At 38.7% G+C, this 16,467-nt stretch overlaps 2 protein-coding genes across 2 annotated transcripts in view; one reads left to right on the top strand and one right to left on the bottom strand.

Moving 5' to 3' along the window:
• The window catches only part of LOC149462363 (inter-alpha-trypsin inhibitor heavy chain H2-like), a 71,868-nt gene extending 56,165 nt beyond the window's left edge, over positions 1-15,703 (top strand). Inside the window, exons 15-21 of the mRNA XM_089676857.1 lie at positions 1,090-1,262; positions 1,982-2,152; positions 2,647-2,760; positions 4,766-4,964; positions 7,822-7,994; positions 10,407-10,518; positions 15,129-15,703. Of these exons, the coding sequence (XP_089532983.1) occupies positions 1,090-1,262; positions 1,982-2,152; positions 2,647-2,760; positions 4,766-4,964; positions 7,822-7,994; positions 10,407-10,518; positions 15,129-15,276 (1,090 nt within the window). The 3' untranslated portion in view covers positions 15,277-15,703. The remainder of the gene's footprint in view (positions 1-1,089; positions 1,263-1,981; positions 2,153-2,646; positions 2,761-4,765; positions 4,965-7,821; positions 7,995-10,406; positions 10,519-15,128) is intronic.
• Positions 15,024-16,467, bottom strand: part of LOC149462362 (DNA/RNA-binding protein KIN17-like) — a 37,303-nt gene continuing 35,859 nt past the window's right edge. Inside the window, exon 13 of the mRNA XM_089676858.1 lies at positions 15,024-16,353. Within this exon, the coding sequence (XP_089532984.1) occupies positions 16,291-16,353 (63 nt within the window). The 3' untranslated portion in view covers positions 15,024-16,290. The remainder of the gene's footprint in view (positions 16,354-16,467) is intronic.

Below are 16,467 nucleotides of genomic sequence, written 5' to 3'. Positions count from 1 at the left end.
ATCATCAGTATTAAAGTGTTACTGAACCTACAACAATAAAATCAGAATGTATATGCAGTAAAGCTTGCTTGATATACAAACTGTGGAACCTAAGGGGTTAATCCTCCGCCTTGTGTAAAAAGGGTGTTTGATCCTGTCTTCTCTGAGCCTCCCCTTCTTCGACAGTCCCCAATCCATCTGCTGATAGTACAGATCCCTAGGAAGCATTCTGCACATGCTCAGTTTGGTGTGTATTCCTATAAAGTTTTTTTGGGGGGAGGGTGTAAGTGATTGGCACAGGGCCAATCAGCACTGTCCGGAAAGAGGGTCACGCAACCTCATAGGACAGTCAGAGCAGAATGAAAACTGCTCCTTAACCAGTGCTCAGCCGGACACTGATAGAAGTCACAAGATTGCTATAAACTGCTCATGAGAAAAGGTATTTAGCAGTTTATATTTTCTAAATGAATTGCATTTCCATGTTCTGTGTACTGTGGGAGACCAGATATAGTCAAGGCAGGGTCCAGAGTTTAGTAGCACTTTAATTATCACATTCAGTATGTTAAGCAAATACTAGAGCACAGTAGCCTTGTGAAGTAGCAAAGACATTTTAATTAAATAACAAGAAATATATACACAAATAATAGGAGATTCAAGATCATGACAGCATAACATACATCTTCAGTTTCAGTGTGTTCACAGGAATGCTGTCAAACATGTTTCTGGTAGGAGTTCCTTTTGTCAGAGCCTGCCCACCCAGTCTGAATACATAATATATTCCCTAGATGGCATGGCATAATGGAAATGGCCACGCCTTGCTACATCAACACAACTAACATACCTCCACCCCCCCCCAAAGTGACAGTAGCAGGCCAATCTCTCAAATATGAGCAAAGCATTTCGTAAAATAGACACCAAGCTAGAAAGTGCAGACCAATTAAATTTTTTTACTTTATTACTATAATATTATGATTGCGTCTTTCAAGGATGACAGAAAGTAAGCTGATCATCAAAATCTTTACTTCAAAGAGCAACATTACACATAAGTAGTCAGTACAATGGAAAAAAAAGTGGAAAAAACGTTTTGCCATAACATGATGTCTACTACAGGAGCTTGGCAGCTACAGCAGAGAGCAAGAGGACACTTACCAGCAGAATAATGCAGCTGTCAATTACACATCATTTAGTGACCCCTTTTACATCACTGCTGATCGAAAGTGAGGATGGAAAGGAGAGAATGTTGGCAGATCCTCCAAATGTTCTCAAAGGAGCATGTTGTTCAAGTAAGAATTGTTTTACTTCCAGCAATTATACTAGATGTATATCAACACTTTTAGGACTCATTCATATCATAAAAGTGTATCTGAGCACGTGCTTTCCCACACGGTGCGTTTTTGACTACCCATAAATAGTAATACAACTGCAGAGATGACTGAGATATCACCCTTCCAATCCAGTAACGTACCAGTAGGTCATTGGACAGGAAAATGTTAATGAATTCTGAATGATCTGGGAAGCATCTCACATGGGTGTTAAACTAATGTAAATGACACCAGTCTGAGGACTGTTGATGCAGACCCTTAGAGAGGCTGATGTGTGGACTGGAGGCATAAGAGTTAGGTACCCTTCCACTGTGCAGCTTAGGTAACATAATGCAGTATTAGAGTTTTAAAGTAAGGTGGAGTGGTCAAGAGAGCATGGGAGGACAAGGAAATTGCCCAGTTTTTTCTCCCCCAGGACACCAACCATAATATTAAGCATGTCATTTGCATTTATATACTACACACAGGGAATTGAGACCACGCCTGTTTCACTTTATCCCTCTGCACAGTATTGGTAGAAAGCTGGATGGTCATCAAATCAAGACTGCTACCTTTAGCATAATGTATATAAAGGTGCCTTATTCTTTGTTTAAAATGAAATGAATGTTTATGGTGAAGGTTTCTTTAACACTATGATGTTACTGTTGTAAATGGTTAACCCTTCATCTTATCCCCGGTAGCAACATTAGCTACAAAGCCTTCTCCTACTGTTCAAACACTACCACAAAAGAATCAGCCAACCCAACCTACAGCGCTGAAACTTAGATCTCCAGATGGAACTCAAGAGGCAAAAACTAAAACTGAAACAATGACTCCATGCAGGAATGGAAAAACTCCAACTCCAACTTGTGGTAAATATACATCTGGTCCTGTTTTGGCTATAATTCAAAGTAATTTTAGTTTAGTGAATGGGCTATAGCATATCTATAGGTCTTGGATGGGCTAAAACATCTTCTGACCTTTCACCAGTTTACAGCAGTTTGAACACTAAACTGATTTTTGATTAGCTGTGCTACTGTTGTCTGATTGAATAAAATGTTATGGGTCTCAATAGGCTATGTGTGGGATTGTGTTATAATGTTCATGTTAATAAAAGTAAGTATTCACCAGCCTTGAGGGAATACTCCATGGTCTAAGCTAGCTCTTCAGCTCATCTCGATTAAATGATGAATTGGAATGCTTGGTAGCTCAATTTACATTTGAATACCTGTTACTTCACACCATAACTAAATATACTAACATTTTAGATAGATAATATGATAGGATAAACATATTATGATAGGGAGAGGAAAGAGTAAAAATACACAACATCACCAGCATGTGAACGCTAACAATTATTTTGCAGTTGATACGGACCCACATTTCATTATCAACTTACCAATCAGCCAAACAGATGTCTGCTTCAACATTGATGCACAGGCCGGAAATATGCTGAACCTCCTGTCTGATACCGAGTTAGGTAAGTGCAATCAAAGTGTTTGTATATAATATATGTATTGCTTTTTCTTAGTTAATGAGAAGAGTCAGTTCAGTCTACTTTTCTGTCTGCTGCTCTGGGTTTCATCAAAGTGACTGCAATGTCCAAAGATCATTCTATTTTGCTATGGTGAAGTAGGTGGCAGCCTATCCCATATTTCAAATGAGTTATCCTGTTTTCGCCTAACTGCTTGGTAATCCATTGTGTGAGCATGCAATCTCCCGCTGTGATCTGTACCCACCAAGGAGGTTCTTCCATAACTGCAAGCCAAAGCCCCTTCTGACCTTAAGAGCAGCCTTTCTCAAACTGGGTTCTGTGGAATCCTAGGGTTCCTTTTGAGGTTGCTAGGGGTTCATGGAGCAGTGGATAAGGATGAACTGATCTTTACATTGCATTGAACACCAATGCAAGGTGTCACTTTGGCACTGACCACTAATTTCAGGGGACACTAAAATTTTCACTCCTGCTCTGTTTTCATTTCTGTTATTATTATTATTTCTTTCACGTCAAGATTATTACTGAGAATAACTTTGTCGTATAAAGCAGGGGTATGCCATGGGTGTCAAATAAGATAGGTATTCCACATTATACATTCTTTTTATTTACACTATTTACAACTTATTGATCACACTAATGTCCCACGAGCTGTAGATATATTCATTTTAGCAGGACATCCCATAAAACCCAAACATTACTTCAAGGATGCTCAAGAGCAAAAAGGGTGTTAAAGGCTGGTTTAGTGTGAACCACACCTGCTTATAAAACTTCTACTAAACCACCTTTTGCTGTTAAACTATTAAATGGCAGAGCCTCTATTTGCTACTTAAAAGAGAAGTATGGTCAAAGCTTTTTGGCCATATTTCTCTTATGGGTCACAGGAGTGGACTTATTTGTGCTCTCCTGTGACCCAGAATCAGAGGGCAGTCAGCTGACGTCTGACCTCACAGAGCCACTCCAGGCTCTGGAAGAATCCTGACAATAAAGTCAGGAGTCATCCAGATGCTATATTGGCAACGGGTTTAGCCTCTCAGTGTGGTGCTGAGAGCTTGAGCCAGCTACTCCAGCCGTCTTTCCAGCCTGACGCTCTAGTGAGTGCTGGATGAGCACAGCAGACAGTAGTGACTGACATCTACCGCTCTCTGCTCAGAGTGAACCAAGAGCTGATCATGTGATTGATCAATTCTCATTCTTAGAGCCATATGTTTGTATTTTCTTTTTCATTCCCACATTCCTCCTTTAATTGTTTTCCATTCAACAGCTGCCACAGCTTAACTTTGATGTGGGGAAAACTTGGGGCTGGTAATGCAGGCTGAACCTAAAATCCAGAGTCCTTTGCAGGCTCAAAAACAGACTGGATGACAAGTACAGATACCTTATTTGCAGGGACAACAAGATATAACTGGCCTTTGATATATTTCTTAGGGACTCCAGCTTTCCCTACTAGCAAACCAAATTTCGCAAGACTGCCCTGGCCATCAAAAATAATATAATAATAGCGTGACATTCCACCAATAGACTATACCTGATGGAAAATAAAAAAGATTGCTGGCAAATCCAGCTGTAATGCTGTGACACTGTTGAGGTTGTGTGGGAAAATGGAGACAAAGTATTTAAAGGGATCTAAATGAAGGAGTGATAAGGAATGAACCCTTAGTACTCACCACACCTAATTTAATAGTTACAATGGAAACAGGTATTTAATTCTACTTGAACTGGGCATTTTGTTAAATGAAATCCACAAAACACTGATATTAAAAAAAGTTATAGTTGGATACCAGTACACTGAATGATCCACTTCCTACATATACCTCTTGGTGACTCCAGTGTAGTGATTTTCCCAAAGTAATTGGTTCTTCCCCATGCCAAAGCTAACCCAAGCATGATATATCACTGATGCATTGCAAAATGAAGCTAACTGAGAAAAAGTAAAACAAGAAAGTCACTGATAAGATGGAAACTAATACATGGGTAATGTTTTCTTCTGCAGGTATTGCGATTAATGGGAGAATAGTTACAGCTAAAAAAGCAAAGGATGGCAAGCTGAACACCTACTTTGGTACATTTGGAATGTATTTCAGACAGCTAGATATGAAGATTGAAGTAAGCACTGACAAAATAACTCTAAAAGATGCATCTTATACCCGAGTCATGCGCTGGTCTGAGTCTAGCAGCCTGGCTTACAAGAGGTGAGTGTAGGTTGGAAATGCTGCATTGATTGACTGATAAAGCTTCCTTGAGAGATACTAGAAGTGTCTTTATTTCCGTTTCCATACAGTAGTTTACAAAGAAGTATCTGTAGATGACTGGTGAGTATAGTTTTGTGAGTGAAATCATTTAAGAATATTCTTAAAGTGGTTGTAAACCCTTACATATACCTAGTAAAGTGACTAGCCTCAGGTGATACACAGAGATGAAACAAATCCTCCTACATAGATTGTACTTCTTTATCTACTGTTTTCTCCTCTCTACATCCGTTTAAAGTGCTGAATTTTAAAGTCTGGCTGAGATTTCGAAAAAAGGGAGGCGGAGAACTGAATTCACACTTTGCAGAGCTCAGTGAGGAAAGCTCTGAGATCTAATTGGAAGGAAGAAACACCCCCACACACACACACAGCTCACAGGAATAGAGCTGAGGCTGTTACTCTCTTGGAGTTCCCTCCCCTGTCACCATTTTTCTCTTGGTGTCAGGAACATTAGTCAGAAGTGACTCATGCAGATAGCAGGGGAACAAAGCAGCAGACAGAAATGACACTTACTGCTCTTAGTTGAGACGAGTACACACTATAGAGGGATATGCTTTGTTCATAATTCATGTATGAGCTTTACAACCACTTTAAAGTTAACCTGTGAATATAGAAATATGGGAACCAATGTTGCTCCTGTGTTAAGTTGAAGGCACTATGGGGTTGATTTACTAAAGGCTAATAGGCTGTGCACTTTGCAAATGCAGTTGCTCCAGAGCTTAGAAAATTAGGTGAAGCTTCACTTTACAAAGAATTACCAATCACATGCAAGAGAAAAACATTTTTTTTTTGCTTGCATGTGATTGGATGATAGATGTTTGCAGAGCTTCCCCTCATTTACTAAGCTCTGGAGCAACTGCACTAGACTAGTAAATCAACCCCTATGTGTCCACCTTCTGGCATCTATTTCAATAATCCCTTCTAGAGATGTAGTCACCCTCTAAATATTGTAAAAGGTTTCTAAATCAGGTAACAAAGTATGCATTTCTACTGCTGCCTGATAACAGGCCTTATTGACAGAAACACTGCTCTAATCATTCAGGGGCCTAATATTAACCTCCCTGGAGGTATTCCCGAGTGTAACTCGGGGTAATGTTTCAGCACCACAAGCGGTAACCCCGAGCTACACTCGGGAATACCTTGTAGCATTGCTCCGGGATCCCTTCTTCACTTACCTTGACCTTCGCTCCCGCGATGTCCTCCCTGCAGCGTCCCCGGCACTGTCCTCCGGGGGATGCTGGCATCTGTCTTCTGGGTTCTGTTCCCTGCGACGTCGGGACGTATGGGGGATGGAACTGGCGGGAAATTTGAAAATTGTAGAAGTGACATTCACTAAATTCACTAAAATCACATAGTAAAACATTACTGTATCAAACCATTTCACATACATTTTGTCCCTAGTGCTTTGTCCTGTGCCCTGCCTGCATTTTTACTGTTCTTTCTACCTGGAAACTGAGAAATGTCCATGGCGTCCAAAAAGCGTCTCTTTAGGTCAAAAGCGGTTTTAGACCAGCTAGAGAACAGCGATAGTAAATTAGAACTACTTGCAGAATTGAGTGATAATGATTCGTGGGGAAATTCGTCATCAGACACTGAAAACGATTTTGCGACTCTTGCTCAATGATTATTATTATTATTATTATACAGGATTTATATAGCGCCAACAGTTTGCTCAGAGCTTTCCAAATAACAGGAGACAATACAGCAACAATACAGTTCAATACAAGAGGGATAGGAGGGCCCTGCTCTGATGTGCGAGCTTGGCGCTATATTTCAAATTTCAGTGCTTTTGGTTTGATTATTTTATTAAATGTATTATTATTATTATATTACTATTATTTTTTATGATTATTTATTAAATTATAATTTATGATTTCGTGTTTCAAATTTTAACATACCCGGGATGTTTACTAGACTCTTGTGCGGACAGGTTTCAGTGAGTTATTCCTAAAAATTACAAGCCTACAACTAAAAAAAATACATATTTCCATGCAAAAAAATGTACTGCTTTGAGCACAGAAATATGGACATAATCAGGCCAATAGGGAGTTTACTGTTACACTGTTGTTATGGCATGCACTTTGGTGAAATATATTGGCTAAATTACTAGGACAGGGGCACTGAAATGTCCCTCTTTTACAGGGAATCAGAAGTTTCTACTTAGTTGTATTTTTGTTTCCTCCATTCTAATTATACTCATCATCATCAATTTCACTGTATGAAAACTTACAAACATGCTTGTAGATCAACACCAACTTTGTCCCCGTAGTATAGTATGAAAATAAAAAAGGGTAACCAATGGACTGTTTTTTTCCACCATTTAATTCTACCTACAGATGAAATTTTACTAAGAATTAAACAAAAGGTAACCTTTTTAAGTTTACATACATCACTAGAATGTATATCTACAATATCAGTCTATTAAGTGATAATTCTGCCAAGATAAGAGTAAACAAGTGGCGCACACCTAGTGCATTATCCAAGGTTTATTCAAAGGTATAAAAGACAAAAACATACTCACAGATGAAGCATGTATAAAAAGCTTTTGCATTAAGAAGATGGCCACAATGGCAGGCAAGGTGTTCGAACTGTCAGTGCGGTCAAATGGCTGACACGTTTCGGGGATGAGTCCCTTTCCTCAGAGCTGCTGACCAGCCTCTCGGACTGGTTCAGATGTGATGTGAGTGAGGTAGACTGATGGTTAGAACAAAACAGTGGTGCTGCTGAGGTACCGAGAGGCTGTATGTATGTACCAATATGTGATTTTGACTTATTTACTAAATCTTCTGCTTTCCCACAGACTCACTGTTTCAGTAAAGAAGGAGAGTAATATTACTATCACAGTAGATGACAACATGACTTTCCTGATAATCTTGCATCGTGTATGGAAGAATCATCCTGTCAATGTAGACTTCCTTGGACTCTACTTTCCTTCTAGTCGCTCATTTTCTGATGGGGCACACGGTTTAATAGGTAAACCATGATGTATTGTATGTGTAGGGCCAAATAAATTACTGGGAAGTTAAAGTATAACTGTATACATTTTTTACAGTGATATTAAAGCCTATTTTTTAATGAAACTAACCATATCTGCTGAATGGTTTTTTTTTACCCATACATACATTTTAAATAGCCTTTTCTATTATATTATTTTAAATATTGTACAATATCTACAGTATTCAGTATGTGTTATAGTGTATATGTAGACAATAACTTATTTTTAGATACAGAAGGAAAGGGTTAGAACCTCTATTGGATTTTTATTGTGGTTTGTGTTCATGTTGGGAAAATTCCCCCTAGCTGGTGACCATTGTTGCTGGGACAGAAAGTGATGAAAAATCCAACAGTTAAGCCGGCCATATATAAACATTTGGATGGTTCAGCAGGGACCAGACTAATTCCAAACGATGTATGGGCAGTCTGGTTGTACAGAAGTCAATCTACTGATTGACTTCTGTACAACCAGCCTGTTTGAAAACCTTCACTTGATCAGTGCCGATCAGTGTATTCGGATGACCAGGAGTCCTCCCCACCATCAGAACACAATAGCTCAGCACCTGGTATGTGGATGGGGAATCACGTCATTTTTTTTTTGTCAGTGAATGCACTTGTTTACAAATCGAACTGCTGATTAAATTTTCATTATTCGGAGATTTGAATGTATCTGAATTTCTGAATCACAACAGTAATGAATTTCAATGAATCCGAAGTAAATAACAAAACGAATTATCTGAATTTGAAAATTAATTTGAAATGGGAACATATTGCAATAAATACAGTACAGTATTACAAGTGAAATAAGATGATGATTAGGCTACTTTATGGAATAGAATAGAAAAGGAACAGAACAAAACAGAATAAAATAAAATAATAGAATAGAAAATAAGATAATTGAATATAATATAAAATGATTGAATATAAAATAAAGGAATAGAATGAAACAGAATAGAATAGAAATTAATAGATGAGAACAGAAAATAAAAGCATAGCAAAGAGTATAATAGAGTAGAATGGAAAGTAAAAGAATAGAATATAATGGAATAGAATAGAAAATAAAGAATAGAACGAATACAGTCGTTTTCTGCAATTTGAATTGAAATACTGAATATACTAAACGAATCCAAACATACAAAACAAATTCCGAAAACAAATCAATGTAACATAACAAATATGATGAAACAAAATTATGAACTTAACGAACGAATCCGCAACTAAACAAATTTTTCTGTTATGTACATCTCTAGAGTTCAATGGTAGAGCTCCTAAAATGCATGCAAAGCGCTTCAAAAACACAACACACTGCACTGATGTGAACCAGCCCTAATTAGCTGCATCCAAAAATACTGGTTGTCTGTCTGTCTTGCTTGGTGCTACTTATATTGAAAAGAAACTTGCATATTACAATGTCATAGTGCCTAATGTCTATAGTTATTACCAGTCACTGTCTTTCTGGGGTATTAGGGTACAAAGACATGGCCAGATGAAAATACAGCAACTTGCACGCAGGATCTTGCTGACAGAATCTGGCAGCAAGATCCTGTGCAAAACGTGCTTTGCATGCTGCATGGCTGTAACATCTGAGCAATGTTTACATATGTACAGCATTACATGGCCCTGTTACTAGGACACAGGTAGCTTTTCAAGGAAGCCATGTAGCCTCATTTTATTGCTAAGAAGCAATCATCCTCTTAAGGAAGCTGTTCAGCATCCTCTGTTGCTAGGATGCAGGCTGTTATTGCCACCTAGTGCTCTCTGTTGCTAGGATGCAGGCAGTTATTGCCACCTAGTGCGCTCTGTTGCTAGGATGCAGGCAGTTATTACCACCTAGTGCTCTTTGTTGCTACGATGCAGACAGCTTTTGTACTCAGACTACATTTGAGCAATATGCATATAAAAGTTAGTGCAAATGTTTACATGCATACAGCATAAAATATGGTACAAATGCAGGACTTCTAATTTCATTTCTGCACTGAACACAGTGCAGGTTTACTGATCTTATTGTGGCTGTATCATAGGCTTATAGGAAACAATACACCTGCATTCAGATCTATAAAAAACAAAATTTACTGATAAAAAAAAATGCTGTATCTTTCACGGCCACGTGTACCAGCCCTTTGAAATCTGCTACACAGCTAGGGAAAAATCGTTTTCAGAGGTATAGGTAAGAAATGGCAATCTCTATATTTTCTCATTATAGGCCTCCTAACAATAGTTGGTAAGGCTTGCCTGTATGCAGACATAATCAGCATGCGTCTTTGACATTGGCTTGGAATATTTATTACTGGAGTTTTTTTAAACTAAAAAAAGAATATGGCTTTACACATGCCTATATAATAGGCCTACAAAGGGAGTGTAACTACAAGTTATTTGTCTTCATTCACCTAGGTCAGTTTATGAAGGAGCCAGAAGTAAGTGTCTATGATGTGCAAGCAGGTACTGATCCAGAGAAACCAACAGCGACCATGAATGTAAAAGGAAACAAGCTGACAGTAACAAGGTTGGTATATATTAGTCTATATTACAAAAAAAATAAATACAAAAATCATAGTTCTTATAAGTATGTAAAATGAATGTGTGGACAAGCGTTGGGTTATCTCATGATTTGGCGAATGAAGAAACTTTTCTTCTAGACGTATTCCGAATTATTTGAATGAATTTATTTAGGTGAATTTTTCTATTCAGACTGGGGAGTTGCAAGGGATAAGACTTGTGGATTTAAATATTACTATTCCTGATTATTTATAGACATCACAGTTTGCAGAAATCTTCACACCAATGCACAGTCCCGTGTGTTGCAAAAAAGAAGAAAGCCTTTGTTTTTATAACCATTAAGCTTCATACACACTAGGAGCTTGCCCAGCTCCTCTGAACGGTTTTCCTTCTGGCAGGAGTAAACCAGCTTAAAAATGTGCCTAAAGCCTTTGCAAATGTGTTTAGATGTACCAAGCATTTGGGCTAGTGTTAATTTCATTGATAAAAATATTTTGAATATAGTTTTCATCAAATGCATGTTTTCAGGGACAAAAACTAATAAAATTAGAATTAAGTCAATTGATGAAAATCAATTCCAGTTTTCAATGAATGAAAACGGAACAAAAATCTGAAGGATGGATTTTTACCCACCAGAACTTCCACTTTCCTCTGAGCTGTCTGATAAAGCCCCAGCCCCCTGACTATTGGCAAGCTCTATTGGCTGAGAGAAGCAGGTTCCCTCTCTGTCTGTCTGCTGCCTGGGAGTCACAGAAGAGGAAATCCTCCATCGGAGTCGTGTTTGTCCGGATGTGATGTGGTGTTTCTCCTCCCAGCAAAGTAGAAGTGCATAGCACTGTGTAAAATAACAGCTTCCCCAGATCATCCATTTCTCTGCCCTGTGCACTCCCTCACTCCCATTTACTTCCGCATTCCCACTTGCAGGTCACCTCTCCATCCCCAAAGTATAATGCACCCTTCCCAGTGCACTCCCTCACTCCCATTTACTTCCCCATCAATGTGTTGTATATCATAATGACTAAATCTGTTTCTATAGTGCATGTTCAAACCTTAACACCATAAATAATAATATGCTATTAAATATTTACTCCAGGAACATATGAGTTTAGAAATTCTAGACATGCTTAAATAATGCATTACAATTTAACTAAACCCATTCGATTTTAGTCGAATAAAACATATTGGAGATTTTAGTCAATTAAAATACAACTAAAACAATTCAGATAGAGAAAATACGACCAAAATTAAAATGGCATTTTAGTCAAAAGACAATGACTAAAACCAAATCGAAATTCGACAAACATGAAAGTCCAACATAAAAAGTCCGAATGAGTACAGAAAAAACAACTCTTCAGGAATTCTTCGTGGGAAAGACCATGTATCTACTGAAAAGTAAACCCACAATCCCAGTGCTGTAAATCTTTAAAGGAATACACCACCACAGTGAGTATATGGTAGAAATGGACCCTCACTTTCATATGTGGACCCATATGTGAAACAGGGCAATAGGGCATCTCCCCTCTAAATGGGGGTAATGAAATGATTTCTTCCATGCATAAAATCTTCCCTTTGTATATGGTCACTGTGTCCTCCAACAAGCCCTCTAAAAGGTCAGGTTGATTCTGCAAATGAAACTCAACAACCACATAAAGCGACCACAGTGCAGCACGTTTATATGGTTGTTGAGTTCCATTTGTAGAATCGACCTACCCGCCATTTCTACCATATACTCACCATGGCATTGTATTTGTTTAAAGATTTACCCTGATGCAGCGGGTCCTGGGTTCTTCCTGGTGAATGACAATGCCTGGCCTCATATGGTGAGAGTATGCAGGTAGTTCCTGTAGGATGAAGGAATTGATACCATTGAATGGCCCCCGCACTCACCTGACCTAAATCCAATAGAACACCTCGTGGATATCATGTTTCGGTCCATATGTCGCTGCCAGGTTGCATCTAAGACTGTCCAGAAGCTCAGTGAAGCCCTGGTCCAGATCTGGGAGGAAATACCCCACAATCAGTCATCTCATTAGGAGCATGCCCCGACATTGTCAGGCATGCATACAAGCACTAGCCTGCTGCATTATTTTTTCACTTTGATTTTCAGGGTGTCTTTGAATTCATTTCCTTCAAACGATGGGGCATCCTTACATTCCTAACACATTACCCAGTCCATATCAGTACAGATATCCAGCATGAGATTTTTTTTTTTTCCCCATTGAGATCTGATGTGTTTTCAAAGTGATCCTTTAATTTTTTTGAGCGTTATATTTACTGCCCTGAGACTGTAACCTCTTGGCGCCGGCCGCACGCAAATGTGCGGCCTCTCAGCGTCTGGGCCTTGACGCTCAGTGGCCGCACATTTGCGTGCAATTAAGACAAACGTGTGCTGAGAGAGCACACCCTGCACGCTCCCAGCACACATGTCCGCCACTCACGATCTCCTCTTACAATCGCGATCTTTCCTGATCATGTGACCGCCGTGACAGCGAATCACGGCAGTCACATGACCCTAAAACCCCACCCTGTCTCCAGAAACCCTTAAAGGGCCGGGAGACACTGGAGCCAAGGGGTTAAGATGTGTGTCCTTTGCATTCTTTTGTAGCAAAATGAATACTGTCTGCAATGACAGGGTACACATGCAATCTGCTATTCCCCCCACTGGATAGGTGTTTGACAGGCAAAACGCTTCCATGCACCTCTCCAACAATCCCCCAGTTGTCTTATCACTCAGATGTTTTAAGATTTAAAGCATTACTAAACTGTATCTGGGCACCACAAACTGAAACCGCTATTTAATTTATTTTTAATATTCAAAAGCAAACTCCCCCATCCATCCACATCTCTGTGATTCATTTTGTTGGGAAATCACTCTAAAGCTGACCTTTCACACATCGGGACTGAGTGGACTGCTGGAGTGTGGCTTCCAATCATTCTTATAGTCAATTTCAGTGGGCTGGGTGAACTCCTCCTTGAAGCCGGCAACCTGCACCATTGGGTCACCAGCTTTCTTATATGTTGGTACTTGGATTGGCGCTCTATGGGTTGTTTAGGGCAGCCATGAATACTTTCATATAGTTATTCTTTCATTTAAAGTGGTTCTAAACCTCAGTCATGAAATCTGAACAGAGCACAGTTATCTGTAGTGTTTACATGTCTCTTTTGAAAGCTGTAAGTGTTGTTTCTCTCTTGGACTTCCTTCCTCCGTTATCGTATGAGTCACTTCTGAGAAGTTTTCCAGCACATGAGAAATATTTGAGGGGGGGGGACAAGAGCCCAGCAGACAGTTCTTTACTCAGAACATAGCTCCTGTGTGCTGTGTGGAGGGGGATGGGTACCTTTCCTCCAATTAGCTCTAACTTCAGCTCCCTGCCCCCTTCTCTGTGATACTGAGAAATGCAGAGGGATTTTACCCAAAATCAGCACTTTCAAAGGGATGTAGAAAAGACAAGATATGCAAATAAACAAGTAAATCTTACAGAGGTGAAAAAATCCTCCTACATGTGTCACCTGAGGCTATTCACTTCACTGTGTATATGAGAGTTTACAACCACTTTATCCCCTCCCTCCCCTATACACACATCTAGCCACATTCCTGACAGATTTACAGGGAGTTGCACAGCTGCCATGGCAAACTCTTACAAGCTGTGCCTCACTTCAACACATACACTAAGAAATATTTTTCATTTATATGAAAAAGTTCCCGTACTGTGTCCCTATGATAGGCAGCCCAATTATAGTAATAACTGGAATCATTCCACACGAGCAGAACTGAGGGTCTGGTAAAGAGTTTGCAGCTGCGACTATGCAGCTCCCAATGCACTGCCCTGCAGGGATCTGGCAGGAGCAGAGTGCTTAAGTATAACGATTTGGATGGGGGTTGGACCTAAAAAGAGAACTATTGTAAGTAATCATGCAGTGTTATTCTTTACTAACTAAAGGGATTGTCTTATTTTCAAAACAGAAATTAGGAATTATAAAAATTATGTGTACAATTTTGTCCAAACTTGCTACACATCAAGTTGTATTTCTAGGCATTTTTGTTTAGTTTTGGATAGGGCAGGGAAAGGTTTGTACTGGTGACAATTATCACTGAGCATGAAGGTAAGGAGGAATACAGCATTTTACCATTATCCCCAAAACAGGAAGTGAGGGGAAATCTTTCAATCAGAACAGCTATTTCAAGGAAAACTTTCAGAGGAATAAGCATCTCTTTGGGAGATATATTACAATTTTCTGTTTGATTTCTGCAACAGGAATGGAAGGGATATTTTCCCAATGGTACAAAGACAAGAAAAAAATAAATTGACAGGTTGTAACCCTTCTCTACTCTGTCCTAACCTTCAAAAAAAAAAAAAAAAAAAAAGTGTTGGCTGTAACTTTACTTTATCGGGCATGGCTTTGTATACCAAATTCAACAACTCGCTCATGGGTTAGTTGCCAATTCACACAGTATGTGTTCTTTGTAATGTAAGGTTATCTGACATTCAATAAACACTATTAAGCTGTAAATTCCAACAAACAATTGCATATTTATTATCGGTTACTGACAGAATGAGATGTAGCACAGATTTTCTGTGCTTTTCAAACTTTTGACTTTGTTATTCTATGTTACAGGGGAATGCAGAAAGAATTCCAGCATAATAACCTGCTCGGCACTAAAGTCACCTGCTGGTTTGTACACAATAATGGAAAAGGTTTTATCGACGGACATTACAAAGACTACATGGTACCTCAGCTATACAGCTTCTTAAAACACCTTTGAGGAGCCTAACACATATATATGATAGCATGGGAAACATGTGTCTCCAGTTACAATAAACGATGAACATGGTATTATTTTCTATTCCAAATTCTTATTTTCAGTATTAAGAGTAACATTCATATTAATGATTGGAAATGCAATGGAACAGCACACAGCTTTTTTTTAAGGGTCCAGGACTTCAATTGGGAAATACCTCATTAAATTAAAATAGCAAAGAAGAATAGTATACACACCCTCATCTTGATAAAAGCTAACTTCTAATGAATGTGAATAAACATATCTTACTTGCAGCCTCATAAAACCAAACTGTATCATGCTTTTCATACAGGAACAGATGTATTCATTCTTGCTTTATTTATATAAACATGGTGTATAAAGTGGTTGTTATAATTCATGTAATACTGAAATAAAGTAACTGTGTGCTGCCCTTTATTGCTTTATTATAAAAAATATTTTTTTTTTCCCTCAATTGACAAATATAACCAAAGCAAAGACTCTGCATGACAAGTGCACAAAAGAGAAAAGGTTGGCATGCAGCACCTTCATGTCTATATTACAGCACACACAAAAGAAGGAAAAGAAAAAGAATTCTACCTATGATGTGCATCTAGCTTTTGAGACTAAGCTGAACAAAAATTCCTTTTAGAAAGTAAAATTGCACAGACAGTAGCCATTAGTAGAAATAATTATCACGGTGAAGTAGTGCTCCCTTCAGTAGGCAGGATATAGAAAAATACACTGGAAAGTCAGAAGACAAGAATAAATGTGTGTTCCTGAGCAAATACATTTATACACATTTCATAAAAAAGTATTTTATTAAAGGAAATTCCTAAATAAAACACCTTCTATAACATTAGTAAGAGATAAACAATAATAAATGTAGGAAGAGAGGATAGGTGCAAGTTGAGGCTAGTCCCAGACCATCCAAAATGAATTATCCACAAATATATACAGTCAATAAAAACCCTGACATAGTAGAGTTCTGTATGTTTTCATCAGATTTGTACAGAGTAATCATGCCAGCTTCGAAAAATCCTCGTATGGCAGCCCTTCCACCTTACGACCTTTCAAAGGACCCTGGAAATGCACATTCATGAAAGGTTACACAAAGAAGAAAAGAATACAATACATATATTTTATGAGGGGCGTTCAAGTCAAACCGGGACTTTTAATTTTACAGGTATAAAAAGG

Source organism: Staurois parvus, unplaced genomic scaffold, assembly GCF_062004578.1.
Source record: "Staurois parvus isolate SC_StPar_1 unplaced genomic scaffold, SC_StPar_1.0 ptg000175l, whole genome shotgun sequence".
In the NCBI taxonomy this organism is placed as follows: domain Eukaryota; kingdom Metazoa; phylum Chordata; class Amphibia; order Anura; family Ranidae; genus Staurois; species Staurois parvus.
This window is presented reverse-complemented; position numbering and strand designations above follow the sequence as displayed.